General features: G+C 37.6%; 1 protein-coding gene across 1 annotated transcript in view; it reads left to right on the top strand.

The window, feature by feature from the left end:
* Positions 1 to 1,469: 1,469 nt before the first annotated feature.
* The window catches only part of smpx.L (small muscle protein X-linked L homeolog), a 42,861-nt gene continuing 24,801 nt past the window's right edge, over positions 1,470 to 19,529 (top strand). Inside the window, 2 exon segments of the mRNA NM_001086252.1 lie at positions 1,470 to 1,883; positions 16,051 to 16,111. Coding sequence (NP_001079721.1) covers positions 16,073 to 16,111 — 39 coding nt within the window. The 5' untranslated portion in view covers positions 1,470 to 1,883; positions 16,051 to 16,072.

The following is a 19,529-nucleotide window of genomic DNA, read 5'->3' as shown; positions in this document are numbered from 1 at the left end:
AATCAATATGCCTTACACTGGAATTATTGCACACAGAGCACAGATTAAAAAACTTTTAAACTGAGTCATTAATTCTGCAGTGATATTTATACATTACCAGGGGTATACATTGTCTCTCATAAAGAAGTTATGCCCCTGGATGCCTGGTATACAGCCTGCACTGTTTTTGCTGTGATGCATGTCTGTTTTTCTTGGTTTCATAGTGGTAGGAAGGGATGTAAGAGGAAGCAGACCCTGTGGCTGCAGGGGGCCCAGGAGGTATGGGGGGGCCACGAAGCCCTAATTAATGAACAATTTCAACATTTATTGGTAAAATGGATAACCACTGGGTGCACTAAAATTAATTTGCTGTGGGGGCCCAGTATAGGGTTGCCACCTATTCTGGAAAAAAATACCAGCCTTCCTATATACTTATCTGTTTTCCCTATTAATAACATTGGGATCAACCATCATTTATACCGGCCAAGCCGGTAAAATACCGGCCAGGTGGCAACCCTAGCCCAGTAACATCTAGTTACTCCACTGACAGAAGGGATGACTTTCCAGTCCCTGAGAACAACAGCAGTGCTCTTAAATGGCATGTAAAGGTAAAAACATAAAATCCCATTTTTACTTTCTTTAATGAAAAAGAAACCTATCTCCAATATACTTTAATTAAAAAATGTGTACCATTTTTATAAGAAACCTGACTGTATTCAGTGAAATTCTCCCTTCATTTACTGCTGTGGATAGGAATTGTCAGATGGTCCCAAACTGTTGAGCAGGAAAACAATCATACTTATGAACAGCAGGGGGAGCCGCAGCCTTACTTCTCAGCCATGCAGAACTCAAACAGCTTTGTTTACGACGATCCCTAAGCAGCCCAGACCACACTGAGCATGTGCACAGTCTTGCAAAGAAGTTTAACAAAGTTACAAGATGGTGACCTCCTGTAGCCAACTTTGAAAGCATAAATTATTTGTTTGATTAGGTTTGTGGTGCAGTAAGTTCATGTTTATATTTAGTATACAAAATACAGCATTTCTAGCCTTATTCTATTTTAGACTTTACATGCCCTTTAAGAAATATGGAAAAAGACCCAAAACCACATACCACAAATGAGCATCAGTAGCACAACATACTCTTCCAGAGTTTGTGGGAGAGCATGTATATCAAGGATTTCCAACCTGCAGCCTTCCAGTTGGTGGATTTGAAACCCAAAATATAAGGTTTTGCTTAATGAAAACAAATATAATTTTCGGGAGATCAGCTAAACAATTAGCTGTAAACTTTGCTGAATTCATTGTCTGCATCTAAAAATCTGTTCCTGTTACAAAATGAATACCAATCCCAAAATTCCCTTTTGGGGCTTTGGCCCTACCCTGCATGTTGGCAGGTGCTTAAAAGACTATTGCCTCTGGGCAGCAGCTTGCTAAACATGTATTATTGTTTGCCTGGAAACCTAAACCACTGTTAGCTGAGCAGGTGACCGAGCAACTACTGGCAACAACCTGTGCTATTGTGTTATTACTGTTGCCTGTGCCTGCCTTGTGAGGTGTGTGCTGAAACAAGACCCTTTTTTTTACAACTGTTTAATCTAATGGTGGGAGATTATACCAAGTGTTAAGAGCTCTATATTTAGGAAGAACAACTCTTTGCTATGGAAGGAATGCCTTTTACACTTACACTACCAAACTGGGTTTATCTCCAAGCCCGGAGGCAGCTCTGAGTCTAACACAGAAAACAAAGCTCTCCAGAAGTGTGTCTCTGCGCAGCTAAAAGGATCCCTGGCAGAGATCCCAACCGGCCACTTAAAAGGAAGAAGTGAGATACTAGAGGTCTTGCTCTTTTATCAAGGGTTGGTTTTGGCTTGGCTGTTCTCCTTCCAAGGAAGAAAGGTGAAGGTAAGCAGAAACATACTTAAAAAATGTTTTATTCATTCCCTTCCTGTATGTACTCATATCTATTGTAATTTTCTGCTCAGATTATCAAGGTCAGAGAACAGGGGCTCTACTACAAGTTAAGAGGGTCTGTTATTCCATAGGACACATTTGACTTTAGCACAGCACAGCCCTTGCAAAACTGATTTGTTCAGCTGAACAACTGTTGTATTATATTTCTTTGTTCTCGGGTACTTAGAGGAGATAAAACTCTTAGGAGAGAAAGCAATAAAATAATAATATAGAACATATTTTTGCTAAACAAATCCACTGAATTTTGATATTCTATACTGTTTGATTCCTGGGTACTCGCAGGACATAGAACAGCAGGGTAGAGAAAGCAATAACATAATAATAATAATAATAATAATAATAATAATAATAATAATAATAATAATAATAATAATAATAAAATAAAACAGTTCATGCAAAACAACTTGTTCCACTGAATTCAGATATTCTATATTGTTTGATTCGTGTGTAGTAGCACACAAATGCAGAATGCTCGGACCATGGGTATCCCGAATAAGAGGTCTTTCCGTAATTGGGAACTTCATGCCTTAAGTCTGCAATTATTTCAACATTAAATAAACCCAATAGGATTGTTTCCCCACCAATAAGGATTCATTATAATTGGGACCAAGTACAAGGTGTTGTTTTGTTATTACAGAGAAAAAGGAAATATGTTATAACATTTTAAAATGTATTTTATTAAGATCAAGTCTATAGGAGGCGACCTTCCTGTAATTCTGAGCTTTCTGGATAACAGATCCTATACCAGTACAACAATAATAATAATAAGGTATTAATAAAGCAGAACAGTTCACGCAAAGCTGAATTTATTCTACTGCTGTCTGCTACTCTATATTGCTTGGTTTTCAGATATTCACAGGAGATTATACTCCTAGGAGAAAAAAACAATAATTATAAGACGCCGTTCTCATAATTTTCCATTGTTATTACAACGTGTTAGAACTTCAGTTTTAAATAGATCTGCACTGTATAGTTCATGTTAGGTAATTTATTTATTCAAAATGATGTATGTGTCATACGCCCTTCACCCTTTATAATTTCGCTGTGGAATTCAAAAGTTAATTTTAGAACTGTCCTGTTTCTATGTCTCTGCTAGTGAGTACACTCACTTTAAAGTGCCATTTAAAAGGAGACATACATTATTACAGGACTTAAGCAGGTGAAAATTAATTTTGGAACATTGTAGTTAAATATTGCCATGTTTAGGGGAAGACAATGTTGTTTTGAATTAATTATGGTTATAGCACTACAGGCGTTATTTATCCATGTTTGTATCTTTTTATGCAATTTAAAATATTTTGCTCCAAAAATCATGAGTGTGAATAATGGTTTTAAAACCACAAATGTCTGATTTTTATTAGGCAAAAAATTGGCAAGCTTGCAAAGTCATGTAGTAGCCAATGGGAACTGTCCTCCCATTAAATCTTTATTAAATTTGCATTTTTCACATTATTTTTGAGCTTGTAAAAATAATGAGTAGATTACAAAACTGTAATTATTCATAGGGGCAGATTTATCAAGGGTCGAATTTTTTTCAACTCCCATCAACTCCAAATTCAAATAAAAAAGACCAACCGAAATTCATTGAAAAAAATTGAGTTTTTTAACTTTGGGTGAATAGGCTGTATTCGATCGTTCAAATCGAATTTGGATAGTATTCGATCAAATTAGATTCAAAGTATTTTCAAAAAAAAAAACCCTTTGATTTTCACCAAATGACTCAGAATGGGTTCTAGGAGGTTCCACATAGGCTAAAACAGCAATTCTGCAGGTTTTAGATGGTGAATAGTTGAAGTCGAATTTTTAAAGAGATAGTACTCTACGATATTCAAATTTTCGCATTTTTTTCAAATTTCAAATTCGATTCGAATTTGGACTATTCACTAGTCAAACTACACTAAAATTACCTCGAAATTCAAATTTAAAAATTAGAATTTTCACTTCGACCCTTGATAAATCTGCCCCTAAGTGTTTTCCCGTAATTTTATTGATTCTAGTTTTTTTATTGAGATTTTTTTTAATAAATATGGTAAAATGAATGTTTTATTTTTAACTGTGAATTTATTCAAAGTCACAATAATGTCACAAATCAGAATTTTGATACATAGGCCTCCAAGAAAAGTGAAAGCATACAAACAAATGAAGAATCTTATTTAGGCTCTATTTCTAATTATAACCTATAACAAATTAGCCAAACTTGAAGTGCATTGTTATTATATTTCTCATTATGAAAGACATTGAAAATTACAGTGCTTCCAAAAATTTTTTTTTCAGGTTAGGAAAATTCAATTTCTCTCCTAAAGTGCAGGCACAAGTCACATGACCAGGGGCAGCTGGCAAAGTGACAAAATGTCTAGCCCCATGTCAGATTTCAAAATTGAATATAAAAAAATCTGTTTGCTCTTTTGAGAAATGGATTTCAGTGCAGCATTCTGCTGGAGTAGCACTATTAACTGATTCATTTTGAAAAAAACATGTTTTCCGATGACAGGATCCCTTTAAAGGTGAACCATAAAGAAAACATGTTTAGATTAAAATTTTCTTAGATTTACAAAATATTGAACTTTTTGAGCTGGTTATGCTTTTTGAATTTACACCTTCCTGACAATTTTTTTCTAATCTGCAGTTCTCTAAGCATTTACTTCTTTAATCAATGTGTTGGTTCATCAGAATGTGTTTGGCTGCTTTGAGCATTTTAAGTTCACTCTGTGCTATGGAAGCGTTAGAGCAGAGCTGTGATTCCAAACTCTAACATGCCACCAAAATATAAAACCCCAAAAATGAATGATCAGTGTGTTAAAATTAGCCCATGAGGGTAAATAATTCATTATAGCTCTTTAAAATCATTACGTAAATGTCAATCTGTATATTTTTTAATGAATGCTAAATGAATACAGGCTAAATCAGTCCCATATGTCTATGTCATTAGAGCTAATTTCCTGCTGGGGTAAATGTATAGTTTTGTGTTTTTGCTGCACTGACAGGCAGATAACGTGTTGAATGGTACGCAAGTTAGAGGAAAGATAAGAGGAGAGACATCTATATTCCTTCCTCCACCCATCCCCTTGTATAGAATATTGCCTAACACAGACAGAACTCTATTCATGGGGCTAGACGCAGGTCTCTGTGCTCTGAAAAAGACATTCTGCAACAGGAGATCACAGTGTGCAAACAAAAGTAATATTTTTTGCACTTTGCACACTGCTTCTGAAACATACTTGACCCCAGGCCCAGATTTGTGGCAAGGCCTAGGGTGGCAGAATTTCAGGGGCAAAATTTGTAGTAGTAGTATGGAATAGCTTATGAGGCGGGTATTCTGCTCAAAAGTGATTTATTTGCATAAAATGTTTCGAGTCTTACGACTCTTTGTCAAGATGTGCCCAGCTGGCGGTGGAAGAGGCCAGTACCAATACCTTCCCCAATTTTTTCTATTTTTTCTATTTTTTCTATTTTTCTGAAGATGTGCCCAGCCGCATTCAGATCCGGGCCTGAATGACCCCCTAATACCTCTGCTGCATTGTACAGATATTGTAAATCTACTGCAGATTGTTTTTTCAAGGCTTTCGCAATCCTGTAAACACTTAGGGGCACATTTACTAAGCTCGAGTGAAGGATTAGAATGAAAAAAACTTCGAATTTCGAAAGGTTTTTTTGGGCTACTTCGACCATCGAATTGGCTACTTCGACCTTCGACTACGACTTTGAATTGAACGATTCAAACTAAAAATCGTTCGACTATACGACCATTCGATAGTCGAAGTACTGTCTCTTTAAAAAAAACTTTGACTACCTACTTCGCCACCTAAAACCTACCGAGCACCAATGTTAGCCCATGGGGACCTTCCCCATAAGCTTTCTAAGTAATTTCTGATCGAAGGAAAATCGTTTGATCGATAGATTAAAATCCTTCGAATCGTTTGATCGAAGTAAATGCGGTAAATCCTTCGACTTCGATATTCGAAGTCGAAGGATTTTACTTTGATGGTCGAATATCGAGGGTTAATTAACCCTCGTTATTCGACCCTTAGTGAATGTGCCCCTTACAGTAATCTCTTGTGGACACAAAATAAATCTCCTGGAGAACAGGAGGGTTGTGTGCGTGGATAGACAAAAAGGCTGTGGTTCCTTTTTTTTGCACAAATATAAGGTCACTCTGGCATACATAAACCAGATACAATTATTATTCTTAATACAGGAATATGCTTCTAACTATATTGATTACCTCAAACTGATGAATTGTCTCAACTTTCATTTAGACTTACAGCAACACATAAACCATCAGCATAAAGTAAAAAGAATACCACTGAATATTAATATCATTATTATTTAGTTATCATTCGTTTGATTTGATTGCATTATTTATTTTCTTACATTGAAGGAGCATAAACGTTTGCTAACGGTGTTGCTCCAAATGTTGCTGAATTAGAACTCTTAGGATATTGCAGCATGTGATCAAGCGTTAAAGGATACTGGGAGCTGTAGCCTGAAATCTTAAATCAACATTACTTGATTAATCTTTTCACCAAGTTTAAAAGGGCCAGTGACCCTTTCAGTGGAAGAGGGTCCTGCAGAGAACACTGTGTATACACAGATCCATGTTTTTTGGCAGATCAATCATAGTTGGAAGTTTTTCTTTAGCTCCAAACACCTTAACAATACTATATCCTCCCTTCAGGTGTATTATTATATGGACGGTAAGCAAGTTACATCACTAAAATAACATTGAGATTTCTGATTTAGCACTGGTATCTTATTGTAGAATCCACTTGTAGCTGTAATTAGGTCTGAGATAACTTCTTTGCAGAGCTATGGAGTGCAAGTAAGCGAGTTTTAAAGAAGGATTTACACCCCCCTTTAAATCTCATCTCTCATTCCCATGCAAATGGCATTCTCCAATTGGGATATGATTTGCTGATCTTTCTCAATGGTTAGCTTTTGTAACTAATGCCATCAATCAGAATTTGGTATATACTTTATTTATAAGCTTGGCACAGAATGCATTATGTACCTTGATTCCGGTGCCAAGCACATAATTAACTTGACTTCTCTCCCAATGTGAGTGCAATTTGAATGGCAGAACACTATTTTTGCATTAGAATACCATTATTAATATATATGTTGCAAAAGTGCTTATGGGGCACTGAAATAATCTGTTCTTTTCTAGTGGTGTAGGTAAATAGGTGTACAAATGGACAGGGAAACCCAGCATTTATTTTCCTTAAACACTAATCTGCATATTACATAAAATATTTTATGTTTATTGATTTAATATAATCTGTTTATGTTTTTTAATAAAAAAATTTTGCAGAGCACAGAAAGACACCGGGCAAAGTTCATCTTGAAGTATCTCATAGGACCCTCCTAAAATCCACCTCTTTCCTACTCTGTCTCTCATCAGCGGATAGCCTGTTCTAGTGCCAGCCTTCATTTGGGGTCCCCCAGTCTCTGTGCACAATCTTTCCTTCCCTCCTGGTCTTGTGCTAGGGTTGAGACATTTTGGTAACATAAAAACTGGACAGTTGTGGTAAATTCAATAGCACACCAAGATTTGATAAACCAACAACACCAAAAAAGTTTTTTTTTGGAAAGCATATAAGCGCACATGGTAGCCTTTGCAATCGTTATTAGATTCCAACACAGGAATTAAATCACTCCAGCCTTTATACATTACATTTTTGGCTAACTAACTATATTAGAAACATTTTTTATTTTGCACAGCCTATCTATTTACCCAGTTTTTATTTTTACACTGAACAATTCCTTTAAAGCAGCTCCTTGAATGACTCTACTTCAAGCATGATACCCATGAACAGATTCATTTACAGTTGGATTGGTTAGTCCTGTATGGTGCTTTACTATATTCAACCTCCAATGAAACAGTTTTAGTTTTCTGGAGAAATGTCAAATACAGGAACTCTTGACGTCAACTTGGGTGGAGCGAGTAGAAGTTTGTGATTTGTAAGTAGTCAAGTGCAGTCCTTTAAAGCATACATATACAAATTGGTGATTTTTCTATATGAATAGAAGATTACAATTTAGCTGTAAATAGTTGTGCACCACATGGTTGTTAGGGTAGGAAACTCAATTTATATAACAAAAACCTGTATATAACAAAAACCTGTGTGTTACTATGTAGATATTGTGGAACATATGCCTTTGAAGAGTTCACTGTAGATAACTTGCTAACCTCCTGCTGTTTTTTACATGTTGCAAGGGGTTGTAAATAAATAGCAACTGAGTGCACGGACATGAGGTAGATGGGAAGGGTTATGATGTCAAAAGAAGCCCTATATTAGTTCTAGTTTAATCAGAATACATGGTCACAAGGTCAATGTTCAAAGCATCAAGAATCTCTGTGTGGCAAAAACAGTAATGACTGATGGGAACTGTTGGCAGCAATGACTGATTGTTGACTATTTGGTGTGCTTAACTATGGTGCCTTAATGTAAACTAGCACACTTGGACTTTAGGGGTCATTTAAGAACCTCAAGAGTGTCCCTTTAGGGCTTAAGCACTTGCACCCCCTGCCTGCTGCACTTTACACTGATGAAAAATCGTAGGTCCTGGAGGATCTTCACAACACTGGTGCATCTGTGTGTCTACACACACGGGGGGGGGGGGGGTCCTGTGAACCCTGAGACCCAGAGAGGAGCTTAAGGAGGCACCACCCTGACCCATTATTCGTAAGTGTTGATCATATTTATTGTTCTGTAAAAAAAAGTTAATCTTTACCTTTCATTTTTGGACTCCTACTACATCAGCGCTGCTCAATATGTTGGCGCTCTAAAAATACATGGTAATAATACATTACAATTACATTATTTTACTGTATACAGTGTCATTAGATACCATGTTTAAAAGTGAACAATATCATATAAATTGATGTCAGGCATCTATAAAGAACAGATCCTGACCTATAATACTTCCCTTTCTACCCCTTCTCCTCCCCAACCCCCTCTCTCCTTTTACTCCCAATAACAAAACATAAGACATGGAAGTTACCAGCACTGAATGTTACTTTCTTGATGTTTTGACATACAAACTTGTGTATTGCGTTGTTATGTACCTTATTACCTTTGATAAAAACTTTGGGGAAAAAAACGTGACAATCAAAGTAATACATTCACATTAAATTTTGTGCATTGAGTATATCTGGAAAAGTGCTCTCCTATGACTGCCAGGTTACTTGACACTAGATGAAAACAGCTGCACATCATTCTGTACTTCCCCACAAACTATATTTAACTTTTATTAACCTTATTTCATTTCTGTAAAGAATTGTCAGAGGAAAGATCTACAGTACATTTATAGTAACTAATTTTTATTGCCAGCTCATTTTTCTAGGACATTTGTAAGAATGTTGGTCCTGCAAAAGTTATACCAGTCACATGATGCACTATTTCCATTGTACCCCTAATCCATTTTATTATAAGAAGGGTAGGTCTGTAGTGACTGATTAGATTTACAATATGGACTGGGTAGAATCAAACAATTACAGTTACTGATAGTTGAAAAGAACATGCTCTGATCACATGCAAATAGGTCAATACAGACAAGCATTTTTAGTGTCATTTAATATAGCATTATTAAAAATACACTGAATTAGTCACCAATTAGTGCATCATGCTGATTTGTCAAATGCATGCTAATATTCTGTGAATTGCACTCAAGTGGGATGTAAATGATAGTAAATAATTTACAAGTAAATAATTCGATTCACTCTTTTCTACACGAAAACAGTGAAGCAGTGAACCTCTTTGGGATGCAGGCATTATTTTTCCATGACTTAAAAGTGACGGATGATTTTGTTGCAAACTGAGAGCAGCCATTATGCATCTGGAAGAAATCAGTAGTGTTTTACACAGAGCTCCATACACAAAGCTGGCAGTCTTGGAGGAGAAGGAGCTGGCACTTGGCATTATTTAATAAAGATGTAAACAGAGCATGGTGCATAGAGTATCTGTTAAAGCTCAATTTGGGCAGTATTTTGCAATAGTGATTACCCTGGATGCCTCACGGCACTGGAGTTCTGGTGTTGAATCTGTCTGTGTGGAGAGTTGCATATTTTACCTGTGGCCACCATTAGCCTTCCCAAACCTGTTTGTCAAAAAAAGCCCTTTCAAAAAAAGAAAGAAAAAGAGAAACAAATCCTGTGACTGTTGTGTCTTCTTAAGCTTGTCCCTACTCCCTACCTGACAGATTACAGGTGACTCAAGTGATGTAATTTCAATATTTCGGATCGGGGAAACTAAAGAGACGATCTGCGTGCCAAGCACAATTAGGTTGTAAGTGTGAACTAGCAAGTATGTATGTGGTGATTGTCTAATTCATAATCTCATCATATAGACATTTCTTTAGAGAGACTCACCATGTGAATGAGGAGGTTCAGGTGCTCTGCCCCAAGCCTTCAGCATAAGGGAGCAGATATCACCGTATTGTTTTGTAGGGTAGGCACTCAAAGAGCAATCCTCCAGGCAGTAGTAGTAAAAAAAACAGGTCTTTTTATTGAGGTACAAGCGTGGATCACAGCTTTACACATCTCGTGTTCTCACAACACTTAATCATAGGCCAACCTATGATGAGAATTTTTAGACACAAATCCCTACCCTGTGTGCTCAGAAACAGGTGAATTACAACCTTAGCCAATGCTCGTAATATTGGCCTAAATCAGCTGCTTCTATTCCAGTGGAAAATCACTGGTGAAGAAACTGTTCATGTAATACTCAACCTATGGATCTGTTATCTGGAAATCCAAAAAATCCAAATTATAAATTAGTGATCTCCATAGACTCAATTTACGTTATCCAGACCCCAGTTCCCAAGCATTCTGTATAACAGGTCTCATACCTGTACTCTTTTGGTTACTGTATGTGCTGTATGTTAAGGAAATTTAGTTGTAAGTTCCATTGGACAGGAAATAATGCTACTGACTAAAGAACCAAAAAACCCAACAAAAATCCCAAAACTTAAAAAAAGAATATGATTTTTTTAAACTGAACATTCTGTACAAACCCAAAGGCTCAGTAGCCATATAACAATAATAATCTAGGCCTGCAAATTTGCCCACAGTAGCTCTCCATTGTCTGCTCCTCTTAGGCCATCTTTTGAGTGTCAGTGACACTCCAGAAAGCTCTGAATTATGGGAAGGCCATACAGTGACACCAAAAAATTAAAGTGTATCAAAGTAATTAAAATATATTGTACCATTACTCTGCACTGGTAAAAGCTGTGTGTTTGCTTCAGAAAGACTATTGTAGTTTATATAAACAAGCTGTTGTGTAGCCATGGGAGTAGCCACTCAAGCTGGAAAAAGGAGAAAAGGCACAGGTTACACAGCAGATAACAGATAAGACACTATTGTATTGGATCAGGCTTATCTGTTATGTGCTGTGTAACCTGTGCCATTTCTCCCTTTTCCAGCTTGAGTGGCTGCTCCCATAGCTACACAGCAGCTTGTTTATATAAACTACAACTACATGTCTTTCTGGAGCAAACACACAGCTTTTACCAGTGCAGGGTAACAATATATTATATACAGTATGAACTACTACAGTATGAAAAACTTTATTTTTTTTGGTGTTTGGTGTTACTGTCCCTTTAAGCAAAATAGCTATAATTTTTTAAAAGTGCATTTATTTTTTTCTGTAAGAACAAAACTACATGGTACTTGATTCAAACTAAGCTGCATGTTGTTGGCAAAACAATCCTATAGGGTTTATTTAATGTTTAAATAATTTTTAGCAGACAAGATATGGTGTTCCGAATTATGGAAAGATCCCTTATCCTTGATTATGTGAAATTAGGGAGGGGTGTGTGTATGGATGCTAGGTTTTCATTTGGAGGGGTTGAACTTGATGGACTTTGTCTTTTTCAACCCAAATTTAACTACGTAACTATCCAGAAAACCTCAGGTCACAAGCATTCTGGATAACAGATCCTATACATGCACAGGAATAAATATTTCAAAGTTCAACTAAACAGACCAAGCTGAGATACTTTTATAGCAACCACAGTATCTTCCCAACTTCAGACACTATGGGCAATAATATCATAAATTAGGCTCTCGTGAAGTACCCTTTAGCCTCCTAATAACCAGCATATAAGGAGTGATCTCATCCTATTTTGCTCCACCAATTTAGTCTGTACTGTTCATGGACTACACTTTCTACTCCAGGAGCACAAAAGGTTGCACCTAGCTCAAAATACAATGCTGCCTCCTGGCATTTGCACTCAGAGGGGATGAGTGACATGTGGGCATCCACAGGATTGAGACAAGCACAGGGCTGGCTTGAACTGGATTTTATTCACGACATGAGGCTAGTGCTCTCTACAAGGACCCCAAGGGTCCAAGATCCAGTATATAAAACAGTGGTAACGGTCCTTGCCTTCCTCGTGGTAAATATCCCCTTCCGTACATTAAATAACAGCATGCTGAAGTTTATATGCAAACAATGTGCCTAAAGGTAAAAAATTTTTGTGAGATCTTGGCAAAATCAGGGCTGGAACTAGGGGTAGGAAAAAGAGGCAGGTGCCTAGGGTACAATTTTGGGGGAGGGGGGTTCCAGACATGTAGCTCTTCTGTCTGCCTACCCCAAGCTCTGTCCCTTCTGTAACATGTGTTAGTATCAGGGGACATTCATTGTGCTACTTGACAAAAAACAGTGTTGTGCAGGAGGGGATGAGGCAAATAACGAGAAGCACATTAAGTTTTCACCCAGCACTGGCCAAAATAAACTGCTGTAGCTTTGGACATATTTGCTTTGTGGAAAGTGCATTGTTGGATTTGCTATGCGAGACTGATTTAGTTCTCTGTAAGCAGCTTGGAATGCCCTCCACCCTAAGTACATCTGTCTTACAGGGGCTTTGAAATGTAATCTTACTGGTTAATCCTTTTGCATCTGTAAAATTGATGTTAGTCCATATTGAGGGTCTACAAACTTTAAATAGGGGTACTTGACTTTTCCCTCTGTTTCAGGGTTATAGCACAATTTACTAATACTATACCATCTTAGTGATCCATAAAAACAAATTACTCCATTGCTTTCATCTTCTGGCTTGTAGTTAAGTGATACAGTGCAATAACTGCTATGTCAATAAATTGTCTCTATAGCTGCCCATATATTGGCCATTATAGACTGCCGATTTGGGCCAAGTTGGCAGCCCAACTGCTGCCTGTCTAGTCACTATATGGCCAAATATTTGCCAGATATCTATTGGACAGATTTTAAAATTCCATTGGACGGCAACTGCATTGACGCAGTAATGCAATCCTTGTCCGGTGGTCTCCATAGACCCAAAGTCTATGGACCAAGTCAGGCAGAGTTCTTGGCAATCAAGCAGATACAGTATAAGAGTATACAGTATTCCAGGCTAAAGTATTTTAAATGATGCTGCTTCACAGAGGCAATTCAAATACTACATATCATGGAAAGATGCCTCCCATTGTGGTTTCTTTCTTAGGACTTGTGTTGTTTTGCATACAAATAAGGAGAGGGTTTCCTCACTTTAAGAGGCACATTTATTATGCTGTGTTAAATGAAAATCAGCAAAAAAGCAGTGTAAAAAGCTGTGTAAAATATTGCATGGTGTGTTTAATTTTACACCTTGCAAATACCACTTCAAGAAAAAACCTGTAAACATTTTACACCGTTTTTTACACGGCAAAGCCTGGCGTTGTGTGGTGTATTATCCCTCCCCTAAAACTCTTCCCTGACTCTGCATATGCTGATCAGAAAACTCTACTACACTGATGAGCCCCAGTAAAGGAAAGGCTGGGTTATAACTTTGATCTGACTTGTAATCACCCTGCCTGTGCTTTAAAATCTAATGGATTGGCTTATTTGTAGAAACGTAATGAAGGTTTTGGAAATCTACTGCTAAAAGTTTTTCTCCAAATGCATGGACATTACATTAAACTACTAAAACAGTGGAGGGAATGTGGGCAATCCTTTAGTTATCCTCTATATAGCAGGGATTACAGCTGCTAAAGTGTTTTAGCCCATCATTACATTTGATAGATTGTAAGCTTCTTGAGGTAGAGGCCACATTCCTACTGTATATTGAAACTTCTAGCACTCAAGTATTTGTTCTCACTGTGTATTAATGTCTGGTTATAATAACTGTATCCATGTTTGTGTTTATGCCTTGTAAAGCACTGAATCCATTCATGTAAATATACATACCTATAATACAAATACAAGGCAGTTTACTCAACATTATGTATTTTTCATGTTATGTAATGTTTAGAAAAAATAACAAACATAATGAGCCTGAAAAAGACATTAAATGGATTCTGTCATGATTTTTATGATTTATTTTTTATTTCTAAATTACGCTGTTTAAACTGCAAATAATTCACTCTACAATATAAAATGTCATTCCTGAACCAGCAAGTGTATTGTTTTCGTTGTAATTGGTGTGTAGGCAGCCATCTCAGGTCATTTTGCCTGGTCATGTGCTTTCAGAGACAGTCAGCACTTTAGGATGGAACTGCTTTGTGGCAGGCTGTCGTTTCTCCTACTCAATGTAACTGAATGTGACTCAGTGGGACCTGGATTTTACTATTGAGCGCTGTTCTTAGATCTACCAGCGAGCAGTTATCTTGTGTTGGGAGGCTGCTATCTGGTTACCTATCCATTGTTCTGCTGATGGGCTGCTGGGGGGGGAAGGGAGGGGGCAGTAACATAGCTAGGTTGGGGCGGACCCTGGTACGGACCATGCATTCATTGTTTTACCTGCAGTGGGCTGACAAAAAAAGATAATCACTGATTGGTTGCTATGGGTTATTGCTTACAAGCAGATTTGCCAAGTAGACAAATGAGCCCTAGTAGGTTCTACTGTAACATTCCATGTAGATGGTTTTGACTGGCTGTAGTATGGCTTTCTACAGAGAAAACTCTGGTTTGAGGAAGCCCACTGTAACTGGTTAGCATGATACCATAATTTAGGGTAGACACTAATATAGATTGCAAACTGTATAGCAGTTTCCCAAACACAGCATTTTAATACCCCTGTGTAAGAATCCAAACTAAAGATTCCAAGTCTATAATCAGTAATGCTCACCAGTATACACGTTGGGTTTGGGGTGTCGCTAAGGCTGGCCACAGACGCAAAGATCCGATCGTATGATTGGACTTCCCCATCTCCCGACCTGCCACTAACCATTCTGATCAAATCAAGTAGAAAAGAACAGATCAGCCGATGTTCTGCCCCTGACAGCAATCGTACGAAATTTATCTCCGACCAAAGCTAGTGACAGTCTCACACTGAAAATCGTATGATCGGCAATACATGCAGAGATATTACCCGCAGCCGACAGAAATCTTTTAACCTGTCAGATCGACCAAACGAATGATCTCCGCCGGACAAAAATGTCGGGACTCTCCACACACAGTACGAAAATTGTACGAATCCTCAATTCGTACGATCAGATCTTTGCTTCTATGGCCATCTTAACCTTCAGCTAAAGGGAGCAGAACACTGTAGAATTGATACTAGACTTACTTGTACTCTTAAAAGTGTACAGGCGTAAACATTTTAAAAAGTATTTTATTCAAATTACATGTCCACGAAAAACTAACACGTTTCATGCCTACCTAGCATTTACATAGCATTTACTCATAATTTAGTATTGATTCTACAGCTCCAGGACAAGAACCAGCAGTGAACTTATGGGTCTTTACGGATAATCTTAGGTGCAAAGTAGTGAAAGTTAAATTAGGTGGGGATTCGTAAACTTGGAGAACATTAATGATACAGCACATGACCTAGCAGAGGTCAAATATATTACATAGCATGCACTTAAAGGTGATCAAAACGCCTTTTTACATTACATGTATGAATGTACAGTGAATATAACAGAGATATAGGCAGAATGTAAAAAAAATAACACATTAAATGAAGGGCCAATTCTAAGATGTATGTAAGTACCAAAGGTCACTGTTTTTTTTTTCATATAATCACATAAGCTCAAGTGAGATATCTTGGCCACATATCTGTAGGAGTATCAAAGTACTGCTATAACTGAAACTGAATGTGTATCCATACTGGTAATCATTAACTAAATACATTAATTCTGATTGTTGTAACTCTGTTGCAGAAAGAAGACCCTACGGATTAAAATGTCTAAGCAGCCGGCATCCAATATCAGATCTATTCAGGTAGGTGTTATTCACTAGATAAGATATGGTTGAGAGGAGAAATATCTGTCTCGGAAGTTTCGTTACAGCCATCAATTCTTCCTGAAATATGATCATGGAATAACCAAAGTTTAAAGATATTAAAGGGGTTGTTCACCTTCCAACACTTTTTTCATTTCAGTTGTTTCAAGATAGTTCACCAGAAATAAAGACTTTTTCAATTACTCTCTATTTTCTTTTTGTGACCATTTTTCTAATAATAACGTTTAAAGTTTAAATTTTCACCTTTTTATGTCTTTCTAAAGCAGCTCGGGGGAGGGGTTGCCGACTCTGTAAACTGTTCTAAATTGACACATTAGCTGATACATTTCTTAACTTTGTCCCTGCTGAGCAGAATCCCTCAGTTTCATTAAAGGCAGCTGTTAGAATTGATACAGTAGTTCAAAGGGGCCCAAAAGGTAAATTGAGATCTACCAGTAGACCTTTAGCTGATGATCAGTAGATCTCAAGAGACTGTCAACAAACAGCTTGCCTAACTCACTCTCCTGTTTCATGCTTTATTTCAGATATTTATTCTGCTAAGGTTAAATCACAAATAGTTGTTTATTAACTACAGCAATACAAATCCTCTCATAAATCAATATAATATTTAACTAATATTTTCCATGGAACACAATTGATATTATGGATGTAGATCATGATGGGACAACATCACTAAAAGTAGACCCGCATTAGTAAAGCACTAGTTGCTAATATTCCAGAGATGCTGCAGAAAAATGGATAAACTAATGAAGCAAACTGTAACAGTTCAGAATCTGCACCTGAATTACTGAGCTGCCAGACTTAAACACCGGAGACATGAACATTAAACGTCAATTTTGGATTTGGTTCAGTATTTGGGTCAGGATTTGGCCTTTTTTAAACAGGATTATGTTGAATCCTTGTGCCTGGCCGAACCACATTAAAATCATTGAGTTTTCTGCAAAAAACAATGAAGTAATAAAACGTTTAACCGCACAGGCAGTGCGCTGCCCCAAGTTTACATTTGTAAATTAGGATTCAGTTCGGTATTCAGCCAAATCTTTTACAAAGGATTCAGGGGTCTGGCTAAATCCAACATAGTAGATTTGGTGCATCCCTAAACAGGCCCGGATTTGTGGTGAGGCCACAAAGGCCCGGGCCTAGGGTGGCACAATTCCAGGGGCGGCATGCTGCCCAGCCGCATAACTTTCCTAAAGCACTGAGGACTAAGTGCAATCAAAACTATACTTAGCCGTGCGCGCAGTCCTCAGTAAAGTGTGTGCGTATGTTCGCATACGCACCTGGGGTAGGCAGTGGGGCGGGAAGCAGACAGATAGGCTGTCCCAGACCCATATCACTAGGATGGTCCCTGAAAGGATGGAGCCAAGTGCCCAGTGACTGAATCTCGGCCTCTTATACAAACTGTTAGCTGGTGCTGCACTAGTACTTCTGCTCATACAAGACTGGTGGTGTGGAGCTTCAGTGGTCTGGAGGGGGACGATGATGAGGAGGTACATGTTGTGGACAGAGGGAATGTGTGCGGGCGGGTGTCTGCTGCTAAGAGGTGGCTATGTGACTGAGAGAGACAAGCATGAGTGGGGATTAATGGGAGAGATGGAGAATGAAAGGGATGGAAGAGCAGCGAAATTAATGCAAGTTTATGGGTGCATAAGTAGGGTATGTGGAATAGAAAGGCCTATGTCTTATGTATGTGTGCGCATGTGTGTATACGCACCTGGGGTAAACAGGGGGTGGGGTAGCAGACAGACTACTGGCGGTTTAGGGGCGTCTGAAATAGAAACCCGGCCCTGTCCCTAAAACGGTCAGGAATAAAAAATGGAAAGTAATTGGAAAAAGTCTTTATTTCTGGGGAACAATCTGAAAACAACTGAACTGAAAAAAGTGCTTGGAAGGTAAACAACCCCTTAAAACATTTCCTATAATCCTGCTTGAAATCCCATCTAAATATAGGCTTGTTTTATTGAATTATGACATAGGGAATATGAATCACTTTTCATGGGCAGAAAGCTGTATCTCCTAAAATACAGTCAAAAGTTCAGCCTTCTGTGGCGTTTTGTTCCATAATTAGGTCTCTCTTATTCCTTATCTCTAAAGGCACAATGCATACATATTGTGTCCACTACCCGCAGAGCAGTGTTCTATATAAACTTTGCTTTGGTGGGATAGAAGCAGGGGGTCCATGGGTTGGCAGCACCCAAACGATAAGGGCTGCTATAGATTTGTCTTTTGAAAATTATGATGTTAATATAATTATATTCCTATTTCTCTTCTAGCTTCTGTGAAAGTCTTTCTTTGGAAGTTACTGTTGTCTCCTCCTTACCTCCCATAGGCCTTCTATTGGTCTCTAAGCAACTCTTTAATCGGTCTTCATTTTTAGAGTTTTTAAATTATTTGCCCCCATTTAAAAAACAAATGCTCTGTAAGGCTACAAATGTATTATTATTGCTACTTTTTATTACTCAACTTTCTATTCAGGCCTCTCCTATTCATATTCCAGTCTATTATTCAATTCAATGCATGGTTGCTAGGGTAAGTAATAACAAGCTAAATAACTCATAAATAACAAATAATAAGAAATAAAAAACAAATGCATATTGTCTCAGAATATCACTCTCTTCATCACACTAAAGCGGTTATTTATCAAGGTCCGAATTTATCTCAATATTGGCTGCTACAAACTCCGACCTAACCCGCTTAGGTTTTTAACGCTTATTTATTATTAAATTTTCCCAAACATTTGCTTTTTTAGTCCTCGGGGTTTAAAAATGAGTGATTTTTTTTAAAGTCTGATTTTATAAAAAAAAAAATCACAAATTTTTCAGATTTCGGGGAATTTCAGGTATTTGGAGCTTGGTAAAGAACCCCCTAAAAGTTAACTCAAAGGCAAACAATCCCTTTAAGACCCGTAACAAGAAGCTGAAATAGGGGAGTATCCTGTAGTCTAAGGGGTGTGTTATGCCATCATTTGTACCGCAGCTCATTGAATCATTCCTAAATACAAATTAACAGAGAGAAATACTTAGAGGGTTATTTACTAAGCTTCGAATACCCGAAATTCCCCGAAATCTGAAAAATTCTTGATTTTTTTTATAAAATGGGACTTTTAAAAAAAATCACGTATTTTTCGGAATTTATTAAACCCCGAGGGCTAAAAAGCCCGAATATAAAACCACGGCATCTCAAACCTGTCGAGGTTGCATTAAAGTCAATGAGAACAGTCCCATTGATTTTTGGTTGTGTCGGGGGTTTTGGCCAATTTCACAATGTTTTCGGGGCTTCGGAGAAAATTCATGAATAAAATAGTGAAGATCTGAGCTTTTCCCGCAAAGCAAATTTTCGAGAAAATTTAATAATAAATAAGCGTTAAAAACCCAATAGGCTGGTTTTGCTTAATTAT

Source organism: Xenopus laevis, chromosome 2L (assembly GCF_017654675.1).
Source record: "Xenopus laevis strain J_2021 chromosome 2L, Xenopus_laevis_v10.1, whole genome shotgun sequence".
Lineage (NCBI taxonomy): Eukaryota > Metazoa > Chordata > Amphibia > Anura > Pipidae > Xenopus > Xenopus laevis.
This window is presented reverse-complemented; position numbering and strand designations above follow the sequence as displayed.